The 17709-nt window shown below is 39.4% G+C and overlaps 1 protein-coding gene across 3 annotated transcripts in view; it reads left to right on the plus strand.

The window, feature by feature from the left end:
* Nucleotides 1-17709, plus strand: part of KHDRBS3 (KH RNA binding domain containing, signal transduction associated 3) — a 93353-nt gene that overhangs the window by 52418 nt on the left and 23226 nt on the right. For 2 of the 3 annotated variants that reach the window (XR_010605790.1, XM_065628883.1), the window contains exons 6-7: nt 4997-5107; nt 6497-6689. Coding sequence is in view for 2 of the 3 variants with exons in the window: in XM_065628883.1 (XP_065484955.1) it covers nt 4997-5107; nt 6497-6689 (304 nt within the window). In the remaining variant the exon portion in view is untranslated. The remainder of the gene's footprint in view (nt 1-4996; nt 5108-6496; nt 6690-17709) is intronic. The other variant, XM_065628884.1, reaches the window with a different exon arrangement.

Raw genomic sequence — 17709 nt, forward strand, 5'->3', positions numbered from 1 at the left:
AAAGAAACAGCAAAGTTCTGGTTCATGCTTGCAAGAGATTGCCTGGGTTTTTTTTTAAATTCCCATTTGTTTTTATTCATATTTAGGTGTATGCATGGCTGGGATCCTAATGGTTGAATGACCGTCACTTTGTTTGGGGACAAATAAAACTGTCACTCTATCTGGAGACAAATAAAACTGTTAGAGAAGTTGCAGGTCAGAATTAGCTGTCCTGTATGTCAGAAGTAAAGCGAGGTGATGTGGATCACTGCAGTAATGTGTTCATAACTTCCAGTTGTCCTTTGTTAGTCACCAGACCAAACTTCAGTCATTCCTGTCATATGTCTGGAATCAACTGGTTTCTTTTTTGAACAGTTCTTTGTTGAGAACATGTAGGCCGTGTACTGCAGAAGATGCTGTAGCACAAAATATATTTGGGAAAGCCAGTTCCAGATCCCAGGACAAAGGCAGATATCATATTCAAGGTGTAATGTTTCTTTGGTCTTGTGATAAATCTCCCACTTCTCATGAAACTGCAATATGAACATACGTATTACTGTTTTCAAATTAAAATCTGCCTAAGTGTTACATTCAATGGTGATTCTCATTTGGAAAAAAAAAGATGAAAAAGTAGGAATCCTAGCTGTGTCTGTGAGTGGTATCTGGATATCGGTGTTCAATATTTTGGTGCTGAAACTTAAAAATAACAGGTCTGTTAGTTTTCAGACACCTCACTTAAATCTGAACAAAAATATTTACTGTTTGGGGAATTTTGTAGTTTACTATGCTCAAAGGTAGAAAATATCTCAACACCTGGTAACAGAACTTGTTATACCTGTTTACTGAACAGTTTAAATCACTGCAGGTGTATGGAACTACAAATGCTAAGATTAAAGAATTCCGAGTGTTTCCTCATTGAATAATGAAGTGTTAGGCAACTGATCCTAAATTCTGCAAGTAATTTTATTTTAAAGCCATTCTCGCATTTACTTCCCCTTCTGGAGGGGGAGAATACTGAAAAGGAGCTTTGTATGGCATGAACATATTTGATTTTTGTTTTTTACTAAAACAAAGTGAAGAAAAGCTGTGAACTGACCCTAGTTGTGATTTCAAGACGGTGGGCTCCGATGGGATGCACCCATGAGTGCTGAGGGAGCTGCCAGATGTCGCTGTGAAGCTTTGCTCAGTCTTTGAACAGTCACGGGCATTGGGAGAGGTGCCTGAGGACTGAAGGAAGTCAGATGTCACTCCTGCCTTCAAAAATGGCAAGGGGGACCTGGTGAACTATAGGCTGGTCAGCCTCACCTCGATCGCCAGGAAGGTGGTCATTTCCAGGCACATCGACTACAAGGACATCAGGAGGAGTAAATATGGATTCGCAAAGGGGAAGTTATGCTTGATTAACATAAGATGCTCATAGAGAAACTGCTGGTTGAGGAGACAGAGGGATTGGAATTCGGCTGAATGGCTATGACCAGAGGGTGGTGATGAGTGGCACGAAGTCCAGCTGGAGGCCAGTAAAAAGCAGTGCACCTCAGGGGTCAATACTGGGTCCAGTCCTGTTTCACGTCATTAATGGTCTGGAGGATGGGGCAGAGTGTACCCTCAGCAGGCCTGTGGGTGACACTGAGCTGGCAGTAGTGGGTGATACGCAAGAGGGTTGTGCTGCCAACCACACGGACCTTGGGCCTGGAGCACAAGTCTGATGAGGAGCGGCTGAGGGACCTGGGGCTGTTTATCCTGGAGAAAAGGAGGCTGAGGAGAGACCACCTTGCTGTCTACAACTACCTGAAAGGCGGTTGGAGCATGGAGGGGGTTGGTCTCTTCTCCCAAGTAGTAAATGATAGGACAAGGGGAAATGGCCTCATGTCGCAGCAGGGGAGGTTTAGATTGGATATTAGGAAAAAATAGGTTGTGGAGCAGTGGGACAGGCTGCCCAGGGAAGTGGTGGAGTCACCATCCCTGGAGGCGTTTAAAAGGCGTGTAGATGAGGTTCTTAAGGACATGGTTTAGCGCAAGAGTTAGGTTATGGTTGGATTCAATCTTTAGGGTCTCTATGACCTTGACAGGCTGGAGAAATGGCCTGACAGGAACCCCATGAAGGTCAACAAGGGAAAATGCCAAAGTCCTGCACCTTGGGAAGGAGCGACCCCATGTACCAATACGTGCTGGAGGCCACTCAGCTGGAGAACAGCTTGGCAGAAAAGGACCTGGGTGGACACAAAGTTGAACACAAGCCAGCAATGTGTCCTTGGTGTAAAGGTAGATAATGGTATCCTGGGATACATTACTGTTGCTTACAGGCTGAGGGAGGTGATCCTTCTGCCCTACTCGTTTCTGGTGAGACCACACCTGGAGGTCTATACACATTTCTGGGCTCCCCGTGCAACAGAGATGGGCATGTACTGCAGAGGGTTCAGCAAAGGGCCCCAAAGATGATGAATGGTGTGGAGCATCTCTCCTATGAGAAAAGCCTGAGAGCTGGGACTGTTCAGCTCAGAGAAGAGAAGGCTCCTTTTGGTGGTGCCCAGTGACAAGACACTAGGCACACATTGCCCAGTGGGGTTATGGAGTCTGTGTCTTTGGACACATTAAAAAAACCCACCTGAACACAGTCCTGGGCAATTGGTTCTAGGTGACCCTGCTTTGAGCAGGATGTTGTATCAGATGATGTCCAGCAGTCCCTTCAAACCTCAACCATTCTGTCATTCAGTGGTCGCATTTCATAGGAGCAGCCATAGTGGCTCAGGCCTTAAGGCAATCTGGTTTAGTATTTTGGCCCTACACGTTGATATCCCCTTATTCTCACATGGGAAATGACCCCTGAATAATTCCTTCAGTACCTTAGAACATCTCAAGTTGCAAGAGACCCATATGGCTTGAGTCCAACTCCCTGCTCTTTGCAGAACTACCTAGAACTGGTTTAGGTAGCATTGTCCAGATGCTCCTTGAACTCTGACAGCCTTGTTGCTGTGACCACTTATCTATGAAGCCTGTTCTAGTGACTGTCCACCCTCCCAGTGAAGAACCTATTCCTGATGTCCAATCGGAACTTCCCCGATGCAGTTTCATTCATTTCCTTGTGTCCTATCACTGGGCACCAGAGAGAGGAGATCAGGTCATCTTCCTCTGCCCAGCTTGAGGAAGGTGTGGATTGTGATGAGTTCCCCCCTCAGCCTTTTCCATTCCTTGGTTTCCATTGGGTTCTATCATATAAACCTCAGTTGTCATTTGTAATATGAAGTGCCTTAATGTCCTTAATTGTTCCTTATACGTAAGCTGTTCTATACTGTCGGTCATCTTTTACATAGTTTCTGATGTACTTCAGTTCTTTTATGTTCTTTCCAGGTCAGGAGGCAGGACTGTGAATATACACAGTTGGGTAATAAAAGTTTTTGGTGTTCTTATATTTTCTGAAATAGTATTGTTTTTTTACAGTCCTAACCACTGGGCCAGTATTAATTATAGATGTGCTATGGGTAGTGATAGCACAGAACCTATTACTTTGTATGATGTTAGAATATATAAATTTATGTATATCTGTGTGTGTGTATTAACTCCCAAGTGTTTCCTCTTATAGTTTGCTGCCTTGAATTTTTGTTTGCTATTTTCCTTTCCTTAACATTCAGGTTGGGATTCAGCTACAGGCTAAAGACCTAAGCAGCTGAACTCTTGATGTAGTTTATAGAAAAACAGCACAATTACTTTTATTTGCTTCCTTTGTTCTGTAATTTGTCTCTAAGACAGTTGGTGGCACCATCCAATGCATTCCCCATGAGGAGAAGCTCTACCATGAAAATCTTGTCCATGCTTGATTGTGTAACAAAAAACTTCATGTATACATATGTGTATATATCATACTGTTCTTCACTGGTGATTTGGCCTCTCTCTGGAGTCAAGAAACTTGCCAGAATGTTTGAAGGAGTTTTTTTTTTTTGACTTTTTACAAATTCTTTACATTATCTCTGACCTGCTTTTCTGAGTATTTTACATTTGTTTTATTAGCATTTTTCCTTTGAGGTTAGAGATGGTTCAGCTTTCCACATAACTCTTTTAATACCTCTCCTTAACCCTGCTGTACGAGCCTTGCTGTGCTCCTTTTGCCCTTTCTCAGACTTCTTTTTTTGACAATTGTTGTGTATTTGCCTTGACTTCCCATGGGATTTCTTTAAATGTCTTCCCGTATGATATATTTACACTTTACTCTTTTAACTCTTTTTAAACATAATTTTTATAGCTGCCTTTTTTTCAAATTAAGCAATAGCAGAGCCGATCTGTTGTTTTTGCAAAGGTTCCTAATCGAGTGGTTCCTCAATATTTTGAGTCAGTCTCTGTTCATTGTTCGTGTCAATCAAACTTCCTTAGTTCCTTGATAACTTCTTAATGAAATAACAACTTCTGGTTTCTAAAAATTTCCTCTTAGCGTCATACCCTGATAGAATTCATATCTGGATGGTGGTAATTGAACTCTCCTGTTACTGGGTTTCCAATCTCTGCACCTTTCTAGTCTCCTCCAGCCAGGTGCAGTAACCATCTGAATGGTGTAATACAGAACTATACATCTCAGATTGTTTATTCTTCCTGCAGCAACTCTTAAAAGCATGTAATTGGTCCCCTAATATAGGAGAAGTATGATTTCCCACCTATCAACGCTCCAGTCCTATTAACTGTTTTTGAAATGCAGAAAAGACCTCATGTGGGTCTGGTGTTCTAATTACTTTAATTACTTTTCAAGAATAAATTTATGATCGCTCTAAAAACTGTACTTTTTCCCTTCAAATGTTTTGGGGTTTTTTTGTTTTGTTTTTCAGCATGTCCCAGTCCCTGCTGCTTTCACTTGCACCCTGTCTGAAGGATGCCATGAAGATTATGGCTAGTGATTCTTGAGTCTTTCTACTGACTTTTTTTTTTTTTTCTCCACTTGGTATTGACTATCGTCTATGCCAGTAGGTTCATTTCCCTTCTTTTGGCTTCACTTGGAAAGTATCACATTTGCTATTTCTTTATATTACTTCAGCAGGCTGTGTCTGGGAACTTCACTGCTCACCCCTGCCCCCACCACAATGAAGTCAAATAAGCAGCTGGTACCCTGTCCTGAGGAGGCATTCTACAGATTAGCCAAAACCAAGTAATAAGCACAGTTTTAAATCACTTACTTTCTAGGCTTATTTAAAATGCTTTGTGACTGTGTTTTGATCAGTAATTAAAACGAATAAAGTCTATCCTGGTTGTATCAAGTCTTTGCTTCTGCATTCTTCATTAGCAATGCAGTTTTTCAAATATTGATTATTTGCGCTAAAATGATTGTATTTTTTTCTGATATGCTTACCAATGAGAAATTGACTTATTTCAAATGGGACAGGAACTCTTAAGGCCAAATCTGGATCGTACTTTAGAATATTGTTTGAGTTGGAAATTTCTCCTGAGATCAGGACAGAGTATTTACACTCTTATTACTGCTCTTCAGATTAATTAGATCATGGTTTGATAGGTAGAAAAGTAGTGTAGAGCTTGTGCTTGTTTGTTTTCTTCTACATATCTGTTACAATGTACAATAAGAGTGTGACTTCCTCAGAACAAGTCTATGTGCCTATAGAGCAGTCATTTAAACTCTATTATAGTCCATAGGGTGAAATGATCTCCTTTAAAAAGGAGGTGTCTGTTAGCAATGTTTTAGACATTCGTTTTAAAAGAGGATAAAAGATGCAAATTTCTCACAGATTGTACCTCTAATTCTCTCCCTTTACTATAGGGAGATGGGGGGAATGCCATGTCTAAATGGATAAAATATTTTTGATTGTTCCTGTTTAGGTCTCAGATTTTTTCATCCATATGTTAAGTGTCCAAAGTAATGGAATGCAAATTAATGCTTGTCCTTCTTTCAGAACTTCAAAAATAAATACACCGTTATTTCTCGTTCTTAAATACATATAGAACATTAGGTTATATCCTATAATCATCCTGCACATTTGTTACATATCTGAATGTTTTCTGCAACAGCTGAAAATTTCTTCTTTAGAACCAGAAGAAAATGTCATTTTTCTGCCCTGCTCAATCTTTTACGTGCGGTGTGATCTTTGGATTGCATTTAGTTGTTTACACAGGATCACAAGGGAATTTCAACTGGTTCCTCTGTGCAGGGTTTGAGTACGATATAGCCTGACAGCTTCAAATTAACCTGTTATTCTGCGATTGTGATTTCACATACTATAAGTTAAATTCTAGTGAAGCTGACTGATTCTAGCAAATGGATTTGTGTGTCTGTGTATGAAAGAATGGCTCAAGCCAGTGAGAAGTTAATTACTGAATTATGTCTAGTTCGTATCTTTCTGCATTTATTGCATAATGCGTGTAATTGAATTAAAGCATATAAAAAAAAATGACGAACTATAAACCTCTTTTAGACTTTTTCTTTTTTCCTGGCTGTAGCAAAGCAAAGTTGTCGTGATGTGGGGGAGGGAGCTGTTGGGTGGCGGTGGGTGCAGTATTTAATGGTAAGCGATCCATGTGTTCGCAGGGGCCGTGGAGGGGTCCCCCCGCCCGCGGCAGGAGTCCCCAGAGGGGCACCAGCACCCCGAGGAGTCCCTCCCAGTCGAGGACCAGTCAGTCGGAGCCGTGGACTCCTGGCACCCAGAGCAAGAGGAGTTCCACCACCCGCGGGCTACCGGCCCCTTCCGCCACCTCCGGCGCAGGAGACTTACGGTGAATATGTAAGTTGAGCTCTTGGCCATGAATAAAGCATTTAATTTTGGAGGGGTGACCTAAACTATCACTTTCAAACGCAGTTGAATCTCTTCAGTTAGCAATTAAGTCTTGAACCCAGAATCTGTGGCAGACCTGGTCGTCTCGTCACCTTTTCAGACTTGAACTGTTTTCGTATAAAACTTCATGTTATATATAGCACCATAAAGACATTTACAGTGCATTTCGCAAAATAGTTACATACCTCTTAAATGTATTATATTAAGCTTCTGCTTTACAAAAATCTAAAAAATCACATTGTCAGTAGATTTTTAATTCTCAAATAAAACTGAGAATAATACTCTTCTTAAGCCTTTGTGGCCATATAAATGTTCAATGATTAGACAACTAAAATATTTTTATGAAACACTAAGAAATGATACTAAAATTTTAACAATGTACACTGTATCTCAATAAGCCATACATATTTATCTTGATTTTATTGTATTAAAAATTAAAAAAGAACCTAAATACTTTCTATTGTACATGACTGAAAATTATAAAGTTATGAATTGATAGGGTAAATTTAATTTAAACAGAACTTACAAAGCAGTGAGATGAAGAAAAAAGTTTATTAAATCAAAACTATCATAAAAATGGATTTAGTCTTATGGAAAATAACATTTTCAAGGACAATGCTTTTAATGTTTTATATCTCCTGAAGCTTTTATCATGCCTTCTTTACAGTCAAGTCTGTCTGAACTTTGCCTCTGTTGTTCAGACTAGCAAAAAAGGAATTCCTGAGCTCCAGAAATGGTTTTGCTATTTAGACACTTTTTGCTTTTCTCTCAACCTTTCTTCCACTTATCTTCACGGAATCACAGAATGTTAGGGATTGGAAGGGACCTCAAAAGATCATCTAGTCCAATCCCCCTGCCAGGGCAGGAACACCCAGATGAGGTTACACAGGAAGGTGTCCAGGCGGTTTGGAATGTCTGCAGAGAAGACGACTCCACAACCTCCCTGGGCAGCCTGGTCCAGGGCTCTGTTACCCTCACTGAGAAGAAGTTTCTTCTCAAATTTAAGTGGAACCTCCTGTGTTCCAGTTTGTACCCATTGTCCTTTATCTTACCATTGGCTGTCACCGAGAAGAGCCTGGCTCCATCCTCCTGACACTCACCCTTTCCATATTTATAAACATTCCTGAGGTCACCCCTCAGTCTCCTCTTCTCCAAGCTAAAGAGCCCCAGCTCCCTCAGCCTTTCCTCATAAGGGAGATGCTCCACTCCCTTCAGCATCTTTGTTGCCCTGTGCTGGACTCTCTCCAGCAGTTCCCTGTCCTTCTGGAACTGAGGGTCCCAGAACTGGACACAATATTCCAGATGAGGTCTCACCAGGGCAGAGTAGAGGGGGAGGAGAACCTCTCTCGATCTACTGACCACCCCCCTTCTAATCCCTCCCAGGATGCCATTGGCCTTCTTGGCCACAAGGGCCCAGTGCTGGCTCATGGTCACCCTGCTGTCCGCCAGGACGCCCAGGTCCCTTTCCCCTTTTTCTTCATCTCTTCTTTCAACCCCCCCAATCCTTCTAAATCAAATCTCAACCATTTTGCTACTGATCAGAAACCTAATTTTCTTTACAACACTTATAGCTTTATGCAGATAGAAGTTTAATGTCAGTACTATAGACACATACCTGAACAACTCAGAAGAAGTTAATGTAGTTTATTAATGTTAGGAGAACTAGTACATGAACAATGTACTTAAATGTCCCCTGACCTGTCTTTTCAAGATGGGTGATGCAAATAGGTAGTTATTTCACAATGTTTTCAAAGGAATTGGTTCTCATTAAACAGCCTGTTTCCATGGCATACATTGTGGAATGCATGGTGATGTGATCCAAAATAAGCCTCCTTGAGTAACTTCATATTTATATATATCTGCTGGTTAAAGCATGAGTATATAGGAGTGGCACGGAAATAACAGCTGTTAGTATCCTGATGTATGCTTCACTTCTGAGAGACAATAATTAGAAAATAGCGCTGTGCTAAGTAACTTCTAAAAAGAATGTCCTCTAGAACTGGATCATTTATCTTCCAAACAAGGTATCTTAACTGGGGTAGATATATTTAAAGACATATATATAAAGATATATAGATATATTTAAAGCTGTAATTGACACAGCAATGCTAGGTGGTCCATTTTAAAATGACCATATTTTATGTGACTCCTTTGTTAAAATGGAGAGTCATTAGAATAAAGTTTTTGTAGGTGATGAACTGCTAGTCTATTTTGTGTTGTGTTAAACTTAATGCATAGTAATTTTTTTTTACCTGCCCAGTTGTCAAAGTGCCTTAACTGTATGTTTTACAGGTTAACGTAACATGGTAGGAGTCATTACCAGTATTTGTCTCTTTCCTTACTAATTGCTCTTATTGCTCCAGTTTCTGATGCTGTGACCACATGTATAATTTCTAGCCGTTAACGCTTCAATTAGAATGTTTCTAGTATTAAGTGCTGGTTTGCTAACTTGAATATCTTTCAGCTGAGAAGTGTCTGTAGAGTGAGAACATCAGTGAGATTGTGGGTATCATAAGCAGTTATTTTAAGCAGAAAATAGTTTCAGAGCCTCGGAGACTGGGATATCCTGGGAGGTTACAGAGCAGCCTTTAGAACTTTTCCATTGAGGACTGGAAAGTCTGCAAGGATTCATGAAGATTTTCATTCCCTCAGGCTTACAAGCCTCTGCTTTGTACTCATTAAAATAATACAAAACTATGCAAGTTCAGAAAGAAGAAAACTATATACTGGATGGAAGACATCAATGACTTGCCTGCTATAACTCTGCAAATATCTTAAAGATGATGCAGGGCTTTCAGTACATCAAGTGCTTGCCCTTTTCCTCTGTGGTGTGCTACTAAGTGAAATGAGGCCATCGAGTCAGAAACACAAACGTTTTCTTTTACTTGCTTTACGAACTTTTTTCTGCAGTCCTTGATCAATGAATCTCTAACATTACGAGGAATTTACTCAGCTCTACCTCCTGCCTATCCTAATATCTCTCCTCCTTCTTGATTAAGAATTTCTTTTTTTAAATATTATGTCAAAATGGGAAGCAGAATGCCTACTTCGTTCTGAAAATTTGGAAGGGTTCATTCTGGAGCCGGTGTCTCACACAGGGGAAAAAATCAAGCTGCAGGCAAAAAATAATTCACTTGAATTTAGATGTATTTTAACAAGGGCTCAAGATTAACAAACCTGGATGATTGTTGCTGTCCAGTGCGTGGAGCCCTTAGGGAAGTTGTCTGGAGCTTGCCCGCTACAGAAAGCTCTGTGCAGAGGTAGACGGCATCCAGCACAGAATCGTAGAATGGTTTGGGTTGGAAGGGACCTTCAAAGCTCATCCAGTCCAAGCCCTGCCATGAGCAGGGACATCTGCACCAGCTCAGGTTGCTCAGAGCCCCGTCCAGCCTGGCCTGGGATGTCTCCAGGGATGGGGCATCCACCACCTCTCTGGGCAACCTGGGCCAGGGTTTCACCACCCTCCTTGTAAAAAATTTCTTGCTCATAGTCTGTCAGCTTTCTGGGAAGTTTGTAACACTGGCTCTGGAAGCTTCATGTGGCCTCCTCTGCTGAAGTTACACGACATATGGGACTAGCAGCAGTCTCTGCACCTTTTTCCAGTTCATTATAACTACTTTTCCCACCCCACTGCTGTTATTCTCGCTTACGTATCTCTCTCAGCACCAGAACCCATTCCTCCTGGGACCTCGCCATATTGTTAGTACCATGATGAAGGTTTTGAAGCCACTAAATGGCACTTCCTTATCATTTTCTGTGAACACTTTTTTTAATAGCTGTAGCATCAGCTTAGGCGATAGCAAGAATTCAGGCCTCTGCAGCCAGCTGGCGTTATAATCACTGTTCTAACCTCACTGCTCTGCTTGGTGTGATAAACTTTCTCTGAAGACCAACATGGCTCGCAGTTTTATGTCCTCAGCCACTGAGGTCAGGAGAAAGCCTGGTATGACATGTGAAGCATGCCCAGGATTATTTTTATAATATTTGGATAAGGGAAATCATACTAGATGGTTGCTAGATTTATGGAAGCATTTAAATATAGTTTCAGGGACATCACTCTCTTATTATTTGAAAACTTTACTCATCAAACAAAACTGTGCAACAGATAAAAATATCTTCATGTATTTTTAAGTCAGCAGTTTATTCCATTAAGATAAGAAATAGAAATTGCATGTAACTACTAGCTGGAGATTTTAAGCTTTTTTATAATTATCAATAAGCAGGGTGCTAATAACAGTATGCTAGTATTTCAGTACGTTTTACATGTCAATTCCTTAGCCAATGTTCAGTAAAACACAGGTTGTTAGTAACTGGGGCTGAACGATTATGTTCTGTCTAGTAACAGTTGCTGCTCTGCCTTTTCCTGCTGTCATCGTCTTACAAGCTTCAAAACTTTGAGGCTTTTTCTAAATTAGTAATATAACAATTTGGCTGAAGCTTTTTTAAGGTTAGTTTTTTATTTCCTGCTGTTTTCATGTCAAAGGTAAATATTTTGCAAATATTTTGTAAATATTTCAATTCTGTACTTCATATGAATATTTTTGATGCCACGTCAAGTCCTGTTTTGGCTGCTTAAATGTGTTAAATGCAAAGTGAGATTTATCCGAGCTGACAATCCGATTTTTTTTTTTTAGGCATTAAAAATTGGACTTTAAACACATATTTAAAACCTGTTGCTGTGGCAGTGTGCAGTGTCTGCACTGAAAAATAAAACTTGGCAATCTAGCAAGTTGTGTCCAAGACTTCAACACTACTTAGGAAAGCAGTGATCAGATCTAAATGTTCCTCCCTAGTCTGTGGTGGGGGAAAGTTGTGTCAGAGTTTTGTTCTGTTTCTGGCAATTTTGTTGATGTTTTCTTGTGTCCAGACAAGGGTTACCTCAGTGACAGGTCTTTCTAATGCCGTGACCACATGTATAATTTCTAGCAGTTAATGCTTCAATTAGAATGTTTCAATGAGATTGCTTTCTGTAATAAGAAGTTGAATTAAGATGGAATGTCTACCAGTAAGAGACCTAGGGAGCCTTTCTAATGTCAAGTAACTTGAAAAAGAATATTATGAACTATTTCCAATTACATGCCAAGTTTTTTTAACTTAGATACAGACTACTTAGAAGGATGCACAGAACATTTGAAAGCAAAAAAGATGCTGATAACAAACTGTAATATCTACTCTTTAAAATCTACACTTAGTTACTGCCTGATTCTGGAAAATCCTAAAGCTTAGGGATTGCTAAGTTTTTAAAGTTTATAGTTCCTGAAGCATGCGTTTCTGGGTGTTTCCAGAAATAATTGCTTTTGCTGGTGGACAAAACAGTGCTTCAGACTGAATTAAGACTTAAGCCTGTGATTCTCATATTAAGTCTATGCTATGAGACTACTCACACTACATATACTATATTACAAATGTAAGTACTGCAATAGTATGAGACTATGCTCATACTGTTTCCAATGAGAAATGGGGAGGACCCAAAAAATATTACCGTAACACACTGGCTAACAAGATCTCACCTAAAACAATGAGCAGATAATGATAGAATCATTTTGGTTGGAAGAGACCCTTAAGATCAAGTCCAGCCATAACCTGACTCTGGCACTAAACCATGTCCCTAAGAACCTCATCTATGTCTTTTTGGCACCTCCAGGGATGGTGACTCCACCGCTTCCCTGGGCAGCCTGTTCCAATGCCTGACAACCCTTTCTGTGAATTTTTCCTAATATTCAATCTGAACCTCCCCTGGCGCAACTTGAGGCCATTTCCTCTTGTTCTATCACTTGTTACTTGGGAGAAGAGACCAACCCCCTCCATGCTCCAAGCTCCTTTCAGGCAGTTGCAGACAGCGATCAGGTCTCCTCTCAGCCTCCTGTTCTCCAGGCTGAACCCTCCGGGTCCCTCAGCTGCTCCTCATCACACTTGTGCTCCAGACCCTTCACCAGCTTTATTGCCCTTCTCTGAACTCTCTCCAGCACCACAAGGTCTTTCTTGTGGTGAGGGGCCCAAAACTGAGCACGGGATTCAAGGTATGGCCTCACCAGCGCCCAGTACAGTGGAACAATATGATGCGCTATGTATTAATTGATAGCTCAATGTTTCTCCAGTAGTGGCAGGCCCTTGGTTCCAATTCCTGTTGAAGATGTTGACATTCCCTCAGTTCTCCCTGGAGATGCTGTGCTGACCACCAGGACACTGCCCATCCTCGCACATGCAGTGTCAGGAGCGGAGGTTTCTCTCCTTTCAATTTTGCAAGAAAGCCTTAGAAATTGGTGGGAACACTTAAGCAAGTTTGTTCACAAATAATATTTGGCTGGACAGAAATCCATGTCATGATCCAGTGATTATTACAAGATATGCATGTGTGTATCCATTAGTGAAAAGAATGAATGCCAAGTCTTACTATTTACAAGTGAGAGCCCATTCAGCTGAATAATCTATAGCCTATTATTTAGTGCACCTTCCTAGAAAGCTGATACAAATTCTGTTTTGATCTCCAGCACTGAGCTTGAATTCCCTCTCTCCTCATTGAGATCATATTTAATTCAGATTTTGCAAAAATGAAAATTAGGATTAAGGTGGTCTCTAGGAAAAAAGAGGAAAAACATTGTATACTATATAAAAAAGGAAGCTTTTTACTTGGAAATAAATGTTTCTTGAAGTAGATGTGGCAAAATATTAGGTAAAGTAAGGAGTAGTCTAGATGATGTAAGACTTTCAAAAGAATTTAAGTTCTCCCTGAACAGAGTTCACGTATAACTTTAATGTTGTTTTGCAAGAGTGATACCATGTTTTAATTTACATTCATCTCCTGAATGTTGATAGTTTCCTAATAACATGCAACATTAATTTCAGATGTTTTTATTTGCTTAGTTTTGAGTGTGAAGCTTTTTGTTTTGATCCCTGGAAAAGGGCTTGAGGTGGCTTCATTCTCCAAGAACTAGAGAAATGATGTTTTGTCCACTCCGTCTCTGGTCCCCTCTGTGGATAATGTTGTGGTTTCCACTTAGCTAATACACCTTTGTATTAAGCAAGCTATTTATTGAGTTCTAGCTTTTTGGAAGTGCTAAGACTATTCTGAAAGTCAGGGTGAATTCAGGTAAGACTTTGGAAAGCATGTTCATAACATCAAACCATTATTCCTTGGCTTTTTTGTCGATTATAATGTTATTTTTCATGTGAAATAGTACAAGCAAGAAGAAATAAATGTAAAAAAAAGTTTAAATTGAAGTCAAATTCATTTTGAATCTTCTACATTTGCCTTTTCTGGGGTTTTCAAGATGAAGTGGAGAAAGCATGGAAAATCTTATTTTCTCAATAACTCGGTTAACTTTGGTTGTAGAAACAGTGGAACGTTTTGTAGGAAAGGCTGAAAAGCTTTTCCACCTGCCTGTCTCTGAGTTGAAAGTTCACCTATAATGTGCATGTAAAATACTTTATTCTCAAAGTATTTTAGTTTAAGCTGACCATTTAAGCGGACTATTTTCTGACTTGGTATTATTGAACAAACATGAGTCGTCCTCCTGATTCGGAGACTGCTCCCTGCTGTTGTACATAGAAAACCAGAATTTTTGGGGGCTGACAGTAGCTTGGTTTAAATGTTACTGCCTATATTCATTAGCAACTCTTCTCTTTAAATTTTTTTTTGAGGTACATTAAAGACAATCTACCAGTACATCTCTCATGCCAGGAATATCTTATTCGTTCTGGTTGAATATGCACTGGGCTCCTTTTAGATTAAACCAGATGAAAATCTACAAAATAAGAGCTTACAGTCTGTGCATGTTTGCTGCTAATGTCCTTAATGTTATTGCTCAGACTTTAGATGGTAGTAGCTGCCCATAATGGTTTTGATTGCCTCGTATTGTCTGTTGATTAAATGACGGGGAGATGTTATTTCCACGTAACAAAATGGCAGTTCCTTCCCTTTACAATTCTAATTCGCCAAGGAAAAACTCTTCATTGCACCGCACTGATGTTGTCATTTGTTCTTTCTCCTTCGAGTTAATCTCTGCGCAAACAATTTTTTTCAATGTGATGGTTTTTAGCTAAAAGGAAGGCATTCCTGCAGTATTCTGTGGTGAAGTACTGGTGCAACTATTAATTTCGGAGAATGATGAGGAAAAGAAACAACCACTTTTTAGTTATAGTGATAACAGCCTTTTTTTTTTTTTTTGCTTGTATGGATTTCCTTAGTTGGGGAGAGCTGGAAAATTGATTTCTTATTGGTTTCATGATTTTTTTTTAGCACTGCAGATGGCCTTTTTGTTAAAATGAACTTTTTCCCTCTTTCTTCCTGTTTCTCTGTCTTGTTCTCTGTAAAACATTAATTTCCCCAAAAGGTGGCCCAAACACTAGTCTGCCACTGCCAGTAGATTATCATTTAAAGCCACCATTTCTTATTCCCTTTGAACAAGAGAATGTTTAGAGTATGGAAAGAAACACTGAGCCAGGCTTAGCATGACTTATGTTTGGGTAGTGCGGAGGTTTTGGCAAGGATCACTTTTATTGCTTTTATCATTTTTTGACCTGTGATAGTCAGTTACCATTTAATATATTTGAAGGGTGCATATTTGCACGTTGCCTTTGGTTCTTTTCCTGAAAAATTTCTGCACTTTGCACAGAACAATGACTGTTACTAGTGCTGCCCTTTGGATTCGTATCAACTGCGGGCACTTCATTGAGACAACTGCAGAAGCTCTTGAGGAGGAAATGTAATGTAGATCTGCCTTACAGGCTGGAGTTTTATTAATAAGTTTTGAGATTTTTACAGAATAATCTCATGCTTTTCAGATTGGTTGTGTAATTCTAGCAGTTCTGCTACTTTGGGGAAAGATGCTGAAGACTGAAATTAGCAGCAGTCAGGACAATCGCTCTTTATACCTTCCTGGTTGATACTCCAAGTGTTACGTGAAAACTCTCTCTAGTTTAAGAGGATTTTCGAATTTTCAGCTCTTTTTGTTCTTCTACATTTTTGTCGTAAGCACAGCACGCTTGCCTCCTTTTGATCAGACTAAATCTGATGAGAATTAGTTTTCTGGATTATCCTGAAAAGTAGAATAATGAATAACGGAAACAAAATGCTCCCATTCATGGGATGAAAATATGATCTTGTTTGGGCTTTTGTTTTTTAGAGTGGGAGAGGAAATAAGCTTCGCAAGCAATCTCTTTCCAATTACAGAGTACCTTTAGGAAGAGCTATCTATAGATTTATTTAATTGGTGTAAAGAGGCAAGTCTATTTTATTGTATTTGGTACATAGTAGGAATGCAAATGCTGTCATCCATGTAAATAATAATGGCTTTAAATACAAAAATGAATGTTTTTATGAATACCTGAAACATGCTGAAAAATCAGCAGGAAAAATACATTTAAAATATTCTTATGAAGGTGTAATTCCTCCTTTGTTATACAGAAATAAATCTATATAGCAATGGTTGTCAGTGACTCTGCGATGTACTTTACTACAAGATATTTTTGCATATTTAAGTTTTGTCTTGTCTGTTTTCATTGTGTGTAAAAATTATACTTATTTTGATTTAAGTTAGCATGGTATTTTTATAGTGCTGAATCATGTCAGATGGCCAAGGATATCTCACCTAGATATAAAATAAAGTTAAAATATTTATTGAAGCCACAAGAGGTCTGTGTTTCAGAAAGAAGGTACTCAGTGTGGATTTCATCTGAAATATAAAACATTCTGCCTTGACCAGCCTTATTTGTAACCCTCTGAAAGAGAAGATTTTCAAATACTGTATGACTAAGAAAATACTGTGTTCAGAGCTTTCCCTGAATTGGGTCTGACATACTTCAGCTGCCCCTGCCTAATTGCTACTTCAAGGGAATAAGTGGACAGTAAACGGATGTTTTGGAATTTGAATCTCTTATCTCTTAACAGCACGAGCCGTTGAGAGCAGCTCTTTAAACATATTCTTTTTATTGCAGCATGTTGCACATGAAGTTTGTCTTGGTTTTAATGTTAATTTTTGGTTTTATAAATGTAAATACAGTAATAAAAAGGAAGAATGGATCTGTTTAAGCAGATGATAGTAATTGCGGCAGCACACGTTGATCTTTTTAATAGTAAGTGACAAGAGTCTCGTGTATAAACTACAAACCAGATATCTTTCCATTCAAAGCTTGTAAGAGCTGCCTTCAATGATATAATAATGCAGGACTTAATTTCTACAGTAGTTAATTTATGAAGACAAAATGGTGAAAGGTAATGAATTCTGGGCAAAATTTCTCTAGAAGAGAAATGCAAATACTAGAAACACTTAAGTCTATAGTATGGACTTCCCCAACATTTTCCTTTTGTTCTGCTGGCCATCTTGTTGAGGGAATTCCTATTTCAAATTTACTTTGTTTCTTCGTCTTTGAGAAGTCATAGATATGCCATAACTTTTCAGTAGTCTGTTTTCCCATTTCCTTTCATGATATTTTTTTTAGTAAAATAGTTTATTATGAAGAATAGGACTGCTTGCTTAAGAATCCTCCAGTGATTCCTTAGTGGCAAAGCTCTCCTGATACATTAAAAGGTGAATTTTAATCCTCTGCTTTGGTTTGTCACCGTTGTGGGGCACGCATGGTTTGAAGTTCGGGATCCCTCATAGGGTTGGCTGGTTCAGAGTTGGGAGTTTCTGAGGCCAAACGTCATGTAAATGTTCTGGAACAGAGCAAACAAGTTGGCTCAGACAGCATCTGCTGTTGATCAATGCCCGTATTGTTAACAGATGTCTGTGTATTGCATCGATAAGTAATAAAGTGCTTGTTCATAATAACTGCCAGGAGGCAATGGTTTTGTGGGTTTAGTGTGTGGCTTATTGAGAAAAATCCGTATGCATATCAGATGGGCAAAGAAGATGCTAAGACTATTCTAATTTTTAGTTTCAATACAGTGAATTACTGCAAGAGAAAACAATGCATTTCCTTTTCAAGTGGGGCTATTTATCCATGGATCTCTTTGCAACAGACAATT

Source organism: Caloenas nicobarica, chromosome 2, assembly GCF_036013445.1.
Source record: "Caloenas nicobarica isolate bCalNic1 chromosome 2, bCalNic1.hap1, whole genome shotgun sequence".
NCBI lineage: Eukaryota > Metazoa > Chordata > Aves > Columbiformes > Columbidae > Caloenas > Caloenas nicobarica.